Source organism: Triturus cristatus, chromosome 9, assembly GCF_964204655.1.
Source record: "Triturus cristatus chromosome 9, aTriCri1.1, whole genome shotgun sequence".
NCBI classification, from domain to species: Eukaryota; Metazoa; Chordata; class Amphibia; order Caudata; family Salamandridae; genus Triturus; species Triturus cristatus.
The window spans coordinates 180,197,527-180,209,886 of NC_140592.1; the positions used below are offsets into that span (position 1 = coordinate 180,197,527).

General features: G+C 44.4%; 1 protein-coding gene across 1 annotated transcript in view; it reads left to right on the plus strand.

Moving 5' to 3' along the window:
* ADAMTS9 (ADAM metallopeptidase with thrombospondin type 1 motif 9) overlaps window positions 1–12,360 on the plus strand; it is an 876,266-nt gene that overhangs the window by 784,759 nt on the left and 79,147 nt on the right. Inside the window, exons 33-35 of the mRNA XM_085624697.1 lie at window positions 486–618; window positions 1,259–1,353; window positions 8,623–8,717. Coding sequence (XP_085480823.1) covers window positions 486–618; window positions 1,259–1,353; window positions 8,623–8,717 — 323 coding nt within the window. The remainder of the gene's footprint in view (window positions 1–485; window positions 619–1,258; window positions 1,354–8,622; window positions 8,718–12,360) is intronic.

Below are 12,360 nucleotides of genomic sequence, written 5' to 3' on the forward strand. Positions count from 1 at the left end.
CAGCTGCTTAACATAAAACCGTTAAGAGTAAATCAACTGAGAAGCTCTCATCATTTAGGAGGGTAGTCCCATGGCTTGCAGTTATGAAGCTGCCCTCCGTTCATAGTATATGCTGAGCAGATGCCTAGGTATTTAATGACAGTCAATTATTCCTCTATTCTCAATCTTTATTGTCAGAATGTCCCATGCTCGGTGTGCGTGCTCAAAATTGTGTTAGCTGGCACTTAATGCAGATATCATTCATAGAGGTTAAAATGATGGGCTGGATCAGGACAGTCTAGTAATTCATTCATACTGTTTTCAGAGTATTTCTCATAGAAGCAAGGAATTCAGACAATAGATGTCTAAAGTTTTATCCTGTCACTCCGATAATAGTGACAGTGATTGTCTGGGTTTCCACTGATTTGCAGAAATTATAAACATTTAACATACTAACCAATAACAGAGAACCCATTAAACATTGCCAGCCTCCCTTTGATTTTCAGTGCTCGGCTACCTGTGGTGTTGGTGCAATGCACCGGTCAGTGAAGTGCTTAAGAAACGATGACCAGGAAAGCAACCTCTGCCCTCTGGACTCCAAACCACAGGAGAAAAGAACCTGTCACAATTCCAAAAACTGTAAGTTATTGAACCAAACGTTTTGTTTTGCTTGTGTTTTATATTACATTTCGAAACACTGCATTCCAAATTATTATTGCCCTCCTACTTACCTCTCTCCCATCTTCCTTACCTTCTCTGTTTTCTTGCCTTTTCTCCTTCTCTAAATATCCTTAGGCCTCCCTTTTTCTACTAAGGCATGAAGAATGCCATTTCCAATGCTGTCCATTCGTAAAAGAACCTAAATGTTTTCTGGGAGCTGTTGAATCAGTTGAGCTCAAGTTCTACCTTACAGTACTTTATAACAGGAAGAACTGGAATTAACCATTTTGAGCTGAGTAGCATGTACTTGGAAGATAACCTTTCCTTCCATGCACTCCTTAACAGTTTTATATTTAGTTGATCTCCGCAATCTCCCTAACTCTGCAAAAAGATTCTTTCCTCTTGAAAATATCCTTTTTAGGCACATGTGAATACTCAGTGACAGGTTACATTCCCAATTGTTATTTCCTCTTATATTCGTATCCTGGAATTGTACATCACTTTGTCAAGGATATTTCAAACAGAAACCTTCCAAGCATACATTAATGTATTGTTATTAATCTTAATTGATACTTATTTTGTGGTGCTCTTCGATAATATGGTTTTCAATTTATTTCAGGTAAATTACCAGAAAACTGTAAGGAGGTCAAAATTCTTAAAGGTGTCACTGAAGATGGGGAACACAATATTATTGCTAAAGGAAAGATTTTGAAGGTACCTTCAAATTTATAAAAAAATCAGCGTTGTATAGTATCCAAATCATACAATGTTTTGTTCCATTCATTGGGACTTTTGTGCTATTTATCATTACCATTTTCAGATTTAATATTTTTGGACACAAAGAATTAGCCAGAGCTAGCCAGCACAAATTCGTCATCCTCCACTCTTGTTTGTTGTTGGAGCAGGCACGCTGGGAAGAGGTGATGGGTATATGGGTGTGGGCGTGGGAAGGGGGTTTGCTGGTTTGGCCAAAAACATGGAAACACTGAGGAATGCAGGAAAACCTTTCAGGCAGACTCAGGTCAATTCTGGTTACTCTCTTGCAAACGTTCATTCTTCTGGGCCACCCTCTTCTGGACTTGTTAGATGGTCAGTCAGCTCCTGCGGGGTCAGACATGCTTCCCCTACTCCTTCTTCGTAAGTCAGGTACTCTTCCAGGTCACAGGCAGACCTAAAACCCTTCCAGAAAGATGTTCAGATGTCACGTGGTGGCCCCTCACCTCAGGCAAACAAGTTGTCTGACAGACACCAGCCTTTGATCTTAGCAGTTCTTTCAGTACTCTGCAAAGCACTCCCTTCCTTGGTCATGAAGCCTTTAGACGCACTTACCAGAGAATGAATTTTGATCCCACTGACTTGCCCAAAAAAATAGTTTGTGGTGGTTCCTGTTCATGTTTCATATTCTTTCTGCAGTGCAGACAGTTTTTGTAAACGGTAATGGCTCTCATAACAGTGGCAAGGCTGGCTCCACTCAGGAGTACCCACAACATGAGAATAAATGTGAAACATATACATCTGGCCGTCATCTGCCTTTCTGAGGTAGCTCACATCAAGAAGCAAAAGGGTAGCCCCTGCCTAGAAGCTTCCCACCCTCTACCAACAGAATTTGCGGACTCATCCACATTCTCAGATGATTAACATTAAGGGCAGTACATAGGAAGGACTGATTAGCAATCCTGTGCTAAAAAGACACCATAATTCCATCACCGTCCTCCCACCCTTCTGTATTTAGGATTACACCCTCCAGGTCAGGAGAGAAGGCTGTATGCTTCCACTACCTCAAGAGGGTGTACTACAACCTCCATACTATGCCATGTAAAACTAGAGGCAAAACTAAATGGATTCCGATGATCTCAACATGCTTACACTCACACTCAGATTCCTGCTCCCATTCATGCTTCAACCAACACACACTCAATATTCTTACAGGATGTCTGTGCACGGCGCAGTCTCTCATACAAGAAAAACCTTATATGAGTAGGGCCAGCAGGCACCATACTCGTCCTGAATAGGAGAAAAAAGGTCTATACAGTACTATAAATATAAAAATAGTATGCTTCCACTGCTTAATGTCGACAACCCAGAACATTGACCACTCCCATTTCTAGAGGATGTGCTTGGTGCTTGATGCACCCATCCTGGTTTTGTAACCAGGCTCTGGACCTCATTCGCAAAGGACAGGCTAGGCCTCTGCTTGCACGCTGGATTAGCGTGCGACCCTTGCAAGAAAGAGTCAGAATACCTCATGCCAGATGTAGTTGGGCCGCTGAGGCACAGGGTACATGCCTGTTTACAATGCATTGGACATTCCACTCCCAACAGTGAGTGTTAAGGCCAGGCCTCTGTGAATGAGGGATGTGCTTGGATCATCTGTAGCTGTCTCGCCATTGGCCTATCTCCACTTACACATTCTGCAGAGTGTCAAATGCATGTGCACATTTCACTGTATTTATATGCAGCAATTTTGTCCTTGCACCTATTATCTTTATGAAATTTAACAAACCTGAAATTGCTTCTTTCACAATATGCGTTCATGAAATATAGAAAAAAATCATTCGTGAATCAGAACATGTGTGTTAATATTCAACTCTGACATGCTAGATATATCAGTGTATGTTTTCTCAAAGCAAAGTAATTTCCAAGCTTATTTGCCAAATTGTCACAGACAGGAAGTAACTAATTATCCAGCAGTGTGCCTCCCAACATGGGAAGTGAAAGATGTAAATCTAGAAAAGGAGACCGGTTTTCCTTTATAACATTGATACTTAGTAACAGCCATCAAAGGCCAACCCAAGTCATGCTCTGTGGCTCCCAAAATTAATGTTTATTGGATATAGCTATTTAGTAACTTGTATGTTCAGTGGCTATACATGTAAACTAACTTAATGTCACCCTATAATACTTTTAGCATGTAACCGTGCCCCAGGAGCCTTGTTAGGCACAGAGCTTCTGGTTAAACACAAATGTAGATATTCTCATCCTTCACCAAGCAAGACATTTTGTCAAAATTCTGAAGGCAATTTGAATTTGGAAGCATTTTCAATAAGGTGTATGGTGCGGCGAATGTTATCATGGGTTTGCCGCCCCTGTATAAAGCCCGACTGATCAAGGTGGACTAGTTTGGTCATCAACCCCTCCATTCGCGCCGCCAGAATCATAGAGTAGAGTTTGGCATCGAGATTGAGGAGAGCTATAGGCCCGTACGATGTACAGTGCTGGGGGTCCTTCCCTGGTTTAGGTATCACCGAGATCACTGCTTCGGCCATGGAGGTCGAGACACGCGCATCAGCGGCTATTACCTGGAATAGGTCAGTGAGGCGGGGTGTGAGCTCCGCTGCAAAGCTTTTATAAAAGTGGGCAGTTAGGCCATCAGGCCCAGGGGCTTTGTGTAATTTGAGTCTCCCTATGGCCAGTCCAACCTCCTCAGAGGAGTTAGGGGCGTCGAGGGAGTCCACGGTCGAGGGGGAGATCCTGGGGACTGATAAGGTGTCTAAGTACTGCTGCTGTAGGACTGTGTCTCGGGTGGTGCCCTGGTAAAGCTTCCCGTAAAAGTCACCAAAAGGTTGGCTTTCTTATCGTCCGCATGGGTGTGCTGCCCCTGTCGGTCCAAAACGCCCCCTATAAATTCTCGCTCCTGCTTCACTCGAAGACGTCGTGCTAAGTGAAACCCTACCTTGTCCCCTTGAGTATAGTTCTGTCATAATTTCAAAAGTGTATATTCCACCCTATTGTAGATCGAGCGGCGCTTGCCTCGAATGGCGGTCCTGCATGACATTTTACAGATATCTGAGACTGCAAAGCAGGGTCCAGAGCATGCTTTTCCAATGAATAGCTCATGAGCTACTGGTAGCTATCCCGCTATCCAGACGTAGCTCTTCTTTTTGCAGACCATCCTACTAAATTAGAAGCTTTTCATTGGTTGAATTAATATACCATTACAAAAATTGTGAGTGTACATTTAAGACTAAAATGTGTTTATTTTCAGAACTCTTATGCTGATATTTGGAGAAAAATTACTGACTTGCAAAATATATTCAAAGCTGATGTTTGAGTGATCAATCATTTAACATTGGGCTGACTTTCTACCTTGGTGCTAGTGGCATTGCAGCTATGGCTGTGAATTATTACCCATGTAGAGGCATTCCAAATTGACAAAGTATGTTTTTTACATGACTGCAGGCAGCCATGCCTGATTCACTGAGGTGATGACCAATAGTAAACTTGCATATGTTGGCCACTTATGTAATCTCATCTGATGTGGTCAGTATTACAACACTAATAATATTTGTTGGTCTTAATGACTTTAATTGAAAATAAGTTGCTCTTATTACTGAAAAGGTTGGATACCCGTGTTCCAAGTGGCGGCTGGTGCCATTTGAAAGAAGTGGATGTAAAGGTTTGGGATGAGTGCCATGCGGCGAGTGAGCGATCCTGACAACTATATGGGCGGAGGAATTCTCCTTCCCTTTGTAAATTTTGAAAAAAAAAGTTACCAAATGGTGCATTTTCAAGCAAATTTGAGAAAACAAGAAGATTATATAAGGCACTTGTGAAAGTATAATTATGACATCAATAAAGAGATATCATATGCTATCAAATTGCATGTTCTTTGTGCACTGCTACATGCTAAACTTATATTTTTCAAAATCCCTAAGACTTCAGTCAGACACGCAATATTGGTGGCAGCACCCCCATTCTGAAAGTTGTTTCCGCATCACTAAAACAGAGCATAGCCTGAGGCAACATGTCGGTGCCATCCATGGAATCTGTCACCAGGTAGGCCCTGTGTTGTTGGTTTATGTCCTGACAAATGGCTTGAATTTTACTGCGTGCATTTGAAAGAGCTTCTTTCTGTAAACCAGTGTGTTTATTACGTAGGCTGCATGCAGGCATTTGGCAGGCCATAAAGACAGCACACAGCAGGGCCGGCTTTAGCACTGATGGCGCTCGGTGCAACAATGTTTGTTGGCGCACCCAATGACCACCCCCGCCGATACCCTCACTACCACCCTTTAACTGTGCCCATCAAGTCTCCATAACCACTTTCTCTCTCTCTGATGCATTTAATTGGTTTGATAGCTCCACTCATACTAGTGTAGGATGTCAGAGCACTTTACATCTCACACTCAATACAGAGGCAACCAATTATACATGTGTAAATCAGTGTATAGGAAACGTTAAATAAGACAGAGGACTACAAGATGTAGGAGTCACATGTCATCCATACTGGTAGGCAGTATATTTTAAGAGTGCTTGGTCTGGAAAAGCACAAACTCAGAATTTAAAATGCAACACTTAAATTGTATCATTAATTAATAGCAGTAAGCCAGTGGCCTATTTACATTATATGCACTGTGTGATCCGCATATTACACGTTCTTTGCAGCAGGCATATATTAACCCTCCACCCTTCCTTACGCTGAGTCAAAACTTCCACTAGACAAAACTCTGACCTCACTCCAGGAAGAACATTAATTAATAATCATGTAATTGTATTGTTGCCTAAAATTGCTGGAGGCATGGAATGCACACAGCGCTGAGGCCAGTAAACCTGGTGAAGGAAATGACGAGACAGCCGTAGTACATTGTGAAAAGATGTAAAAATGCTTGCAGGCTCAGTTCTTGCTTGCATGTAAAAACAATGTTCACAATGATAGCGCATCATTAAAACAGCTGTTTTATTGATCCTCGCGAAGAGAGAGGGCCGCGCCATGCGTGACTTGCCTGCTGCTGTAATTGGTACCGGCGGTTAGGGGGGATTTATGTCACTTGAACAATCAGCGTTGCACAACAATCTGCAGCAGTGGTTCCAAAGCAAATAAAGTGAAGATTGTTTTCATAACAACACAACAAGGACAAGAAACACAGAGACTTGTTCTTCTAGTCTTATCTATGAAAAGATGATGATCCATATCTGTGGGAGAGCATGTTAGAAAGACCCTTGTGAGGTTGACGAGAGACGTCATGACTGCCCCGTGTCTCTGAACGGCCGGTAGTACACCTGTCCCGCCGACCTCTGGCACAGGATAGACCACCCTAGAGAAGTGGCACCTGTGCCTAGCATTGCATGCACGACTGTCCACACTGCTCAGGGGCAGGCCCTTTGTGGCAGAGTTCATAGAGGCCAGGATCTCAGCCGCCGCTCGGGTTCTGCATACGGGAGATAAGTTCTCAAAGGGAAACAGGCACGGTGGCTTTGCAACACCACAGATGCCTCGTGGGAATCTTTGCTAAACCACAAACGCACAATAAAGCATGGTCCAAAAATGCCTCGCCTTACATGTTTTTGTTTCAAAATTTGATGGATCAGGCCAGAGCCTCATGAATGCATTGAATGAAACAATCTCAAAGGTTGCATTGTTCATTGGTCTCCCACATGCAGCAGTGCAGCATGCAAATCAAAAGCATAACACAAAACTTTAGATGTGACGCTGGAGGGCATCCCTTGGGAGATGTGGGTGTGCTGACAAAGGGTGGGTGACTGGGGCCGTGGGAGGGCTTGCACCCTGAAAGCCACGGAAGCTGCTGGAATGCACACAGGCAGTTACTGAGAACTTGCCAGCGTACGAAGTGGCTAGGAAACCAAGCAATTCATTCAAACTTACTTACTGTGGATGGGAAGCTCTCTTCAAATCTGCATGCAGTCGGCCTTTAGCAAACTAGTAACTCCCAACGATGCCTGTCTCTGTCTGTGGGGCACAAAAATTGGAGATATCCCACGTGCCGCTGCTCTTACTGTTATAGATGTGCCTGAATTGGCTAGGGCAGGCAACCTCAGTGCTCACACTGAGACCAGGTGCTGCAGCTTTGAGTCACTTCCAGCTCACTAAAGCACAGGTGGAGAGACAACAGGGAGGCTTCTAGTCCGCATGTCTAGCTGGCCGGAGAAAGGCAGCCGTCCAAACCGACATGCGCACTTGGGCCCAGGTGCCTCTGAGTGTCTGTCAATATTGTTGTGCAAGCCCCACCTCCCTCAGGCTTGCACTGACTTAGGACCTCTCACAGCCTCGATTATGCAGCCGACCCGCGACAAAGGCTGACTGACGCAGACTGCTGGCAGAATGTAAACAGTTGTGCGTGTTTATAAATGGTACTTTGCTCACATTAATAGTGGGTTGAGGGGCCATATTATAAGTGGTGCAATGCCCCAACGCTCTAATGGCGGCATGACCCCTGTGTGCTCCAGAGAGAGACAGATTGCTTTCCTATCCACTCCACCGTACCCCCCGGGGTGAAAAGCTGCGCTTCACAAATCCTATTGTATTGTATTGTATTTTGAGCGTAACTCATAAACTGACTGCCCTACAAGGCAATAAGTGCATCCCGGGCAGGCTTCTTTCTCTGACAGGCACAATTAGAGAGGATGACTCTAGATCCACAGAGCAGCCCTTCTCTGCAACCTTCCAACAAGCATTCGATGAAGTAGAAGGGAAAGCAAGCAGAGGTCTGTGACTTCAGGATCACTTTGCACTACCGAAGCTTGCAGAGGAAACTGCAATGCCATACGCTTTAACTTAATCTGCCTCTGACACCAAGAGGAGCATGGCAAGAAAATGGCGCGACTTCCAGCCTGTAAACAGGAAGTGGAAGCCCCAAAACAAGTCTGACACAGCCGGCAATTCCTTGTCCACATGTAGCCTGCAGTGTGAACTTTAAAGTTATCCGTGCTCTCACATACAACTAAAAGTATGCGGTTAAGAAAGAGCACTTGATTTACCAAACACATTTTTACATTAAAAACCGAAAAGCTGTTGACACGTTTATGCTGCATATTCTGAAACCCTAAAATTTGAACATGAAACATATGCGGTGGGAAAAATGTGTGGCCTTAATAAGAAACGTGTAGATAACTATTAAGTCCCCAAAAGGCTATTGTTTCTTGTACAGGTGTGTTTTGACTTCCTCCTTTTGATAGTATTTTAAATATGTGCGGCTTAAAAGAATATGTATTCATCTCACAATCTAATTATCACTGTTATTTCAGATTTATTGTGCTGGGATGCATTCTGACAGCCCCATAGAGTATGTAACTCTTGTCAATGGTGATGCTGAAAATTTCTCGGAGGTGTTTGGCTACAGGTAAAAATCAAATGTATAAAACCATCAGTGTTTTTTTATTTTTAAAATGTCTGATTCTTGGATCTTATTATCCCTCAGGCCATTGTAAACTGGATCTCATTTCTGTTTTGTAAAATTGCATTTTTATTGGTACTCTGGACCCAAAGTTGCATGGTGGGGTTGCTAAGTAGTCGGTTACTTTTTGCACATTGAAGGCTTCGCAGCGCCAAGTTAATTTTGTGTTGCGACTGATGTACTAACGAGTTCAATCACAAAATGCTCATTTGCAGTCAGTCACAACTCTCGGTCCATTTGTGATTCCCTGCGAATAACTGTGACTGCAGAGATGGGGGTCTGCGAGGAGACCCCGATCCCTGCATTCACATTCACTGAATAGTGACTTTTAATTTTAAAGCACCACCTGCCCCCTAATTTGATACGTCCTTTATGAGGAGAGGAAGCCTTGAAAGCAGAACACATACCCTTGGAGGACAAGGTCTGCATACAAAGTTAAAAGCAGAGACATTTTAAGTCATGGGCAAAGTGGGCAATTTCCCAGGGCTAACATCTTCCAAGAGGCCCCATGGGAAAATAGAACTTTCTCTGTATTTGAACACTGACTATTTTATTCCTCTATCTAAATGTCTCTCCCTCTCTGACTAGCTGTACTTCTGACTTTGTCTCTTTTCCCAGTATCATCCTATGGATTTTAAGGGTCCTGGGCAGAACAAATGTAAACTGTTTTTATGTGACCCTGTTAAAGATGAACATATGATTTATATTTGTATGCCAGCATGCGGGCTTCAATTAGCATGGAAGAGTTAAAAACATTCAAATCTGTTCCATTCCAGGGCCCAAGGTGTCGAGGAGAGGAGCATGGTTTACAAAAAACAATGGTCTGCGTGAGGTCTAAAAGATCCTCCAGTAGCAAGGCTACAAGCTATTTAGTTAAGGTTAAATCAATTGGAGTCATTGAGATACTGAAGCCAAGGTGGGTTCAGTCAAAGATATATGCATGGACACAGGATACTTATTTGGAAGGCATCACATTTTATTAAACATCATAAAATGGAGTATCTTCCGTTTCTTTCATTTTGCAGATAGACAAAAATAGAGACTACAGTGCTAACACATAAATAACTGACAGTGCATGAAGTGAGGTGTTTAGTGACAACAAAAACTTTCCATAGCATTGGAAAACAGATCAAAAGAACCCCAAGTAATTTTTACAGTTTCAGGGAACTTTGATATTGTGGTCGACGGCGTTTCGATCTTAGTCAATCAAGATCATCATCAGGACATTATAAAGTGAGAGCACGTAGAATTCGTATGCGTGTAGAATTATTGCGCTGAGCATCCGTGATTAATGAAGTTAAGGCACCACGCTGTATGCGTGTAGCATGAGTTAATCAGGATGCAGGTTCCAATTGAGGAGGCCCTTGATGTCCGAGAACCACTAGTCGAAAACGGGTAGAGATGGCCCAAGTGGAGTAGATATCCAGGTGTGGGGACTCGTGTTAATCGAGTGTCCCGGTTATTTCTGCAGTATGAAGCTGGAATCAATCATAGTGAATGCGCGCTGGCAGGAGAGGAGAGGAGCATGAGCGGTCTCCTGGACCACTGTCTGCTCTCACTTGATGCCAAACACACACATTCGCCAAGTGGAAGCTGTCCCACATCTGTAGATTCAAATTTGTATTGACCTGTTGGTCATGAACTATCTTTTAAGTGAAAAGATTTGCTGGTTACTTTTAGATGCATTAACATGTATATATAACAGGACATCCAGAAATTAAATCAAGCATGGTGGTTTATTAGTCTAAGGAAAGGGGAAGAGATGGAAACATGGAAGAGGAAGGCTGCAAGAGAACACAATAGAGAGAAAGAAAGTTAGGAAGCAAAGAGGGATACAGACAAACATCATAAACAACGTCTAAACATTACCTTCAAGTCTATAATGTCCACGTCCATGTTAAGTAACAATGTTTTTGTAGGTTGGTTTAATCATGCACATATACAACAAGCATTTTTAAGACACAAAGCATTTGACTGAAGCTGTCTTTTATCAGTTGAGAATTCAAAAGAATTGCAACTGCAACAAAAATTTGGAATCTAAAATTCATTATTGAAATGCAAACGTTTGCAAAAATTGGTAAACAAAGTGCTTCAGTTATGGTGAAATTGTAAAGTAAAAACGTACTACATGCCTCCCTAATGCAGACCACCTTTGTGAGAAAGTGCCATCTTTCTTGCATGGTATGCCCCCACTTTTTGCTGAAATGCTGAATGTACTTTGACTGAGTGTGCCCTGGACTCCTGCCAATCAGGTGCCCAGGGCCTATGTTTCTTCGCTAAACAAAAACCTCAAAACCAAATTGGCAAACCCTGGCCACATGTCAGTCCCTGGTAGATGGTACCCTGGGTACCCAGGGCCTTGTGACCAGGGAAGGCCTCTAAGGGCTGCAGCACTCATTGTGCCACCCTTAGAGGCCCTGTACCCTAACACCCACACACTGCCCTGGCAGGCTGAGTGTGTGGGTGCAAGACAAAACAGAGAGTCGACATGGCACACATCCCTGTGTGTCATGCCCACAACCTACACTGCCCTGGCATACATCAGCCACCCCTCTAGCTGGGTGCCCTATGCCAGTGGTGTGGGCACAGAGGCAGGAGCCCTGTGCCCCTACAGTACCCAGGTCCATTCCTGGGCCCTGTAAGTGCAGTGCTGCCATTTAAGAGTACATGGTGCTGGGAGCTTATCAAACACGAACTCCACAGCACCATAATGGCAGCACTGAAGCCTGAGAAGTTTGGTATCAAACTGCTCAGCATATTAAATCCACACTGATGCCAGTGTGGGATTTAATGTACCAAGCACCGCAGAGGGCATCTTAGAGAGGCCCCCTGAAACCTAACCAACAGTCCACGTCTGTTCTGAGGCTGCCTAGACTGCCACACAGCAGACATGTTGCTGGACCCCTGGGTAGGAGAGCCCCTGCTCTCCTGGGCCTGCAACAATGCACATCCTGGGCGAGGTGCTAAATCTCCTCCCCCAGGATGGGCAGGGGGAAGCTTCAAAGGCATGCCACCTCTGTGAGCTTCCCCAGGCCACTGCAACCCCCCACTCTGGCGGGAAGCTTGGCCGAAAACTCCAAATAAGGACAGGGGATGTGCCAGCCTGCCAACCCCACCCCTCAGGTGGGGGAGGCGAGGTGAAGCACATCCCGGGCTCTCGCCATCTTGAAATGGGGAGCCCTGCTCAATCAGGACTAGGCTACTGCCCCCCTCCCACAGGAGAGAGGCAGGATAGGGGGTGTACCCACCCCAGGACAGGGACCCATTGGTCCCTGCCCTTCACCTACCTGTAACGCCCCTAAATCTAGTATTTAGGGGCACCCTGAACCTTCCTTCCCCAGATTCCAGATTCCAAAATCCGAAGAAGAGCTAGAAGGAAGAAGACCTGCCCTGCAGCTGCTAAGAAGAGGAAGACACAAACTGCTTTGGCCCCAGCCCTACCGGCCTGTCGACCCTCGAACGTGCTCCTGCTCCAACCCGGCATCTCTTGTGGCCAGCAACCTCACAAACCCCGGAGGACCTGGCTACCTTTTGACTCTAAACCCCTGGGACTCCCATGAGTAGAGGCTCTACTCAAAATCTACTTCTA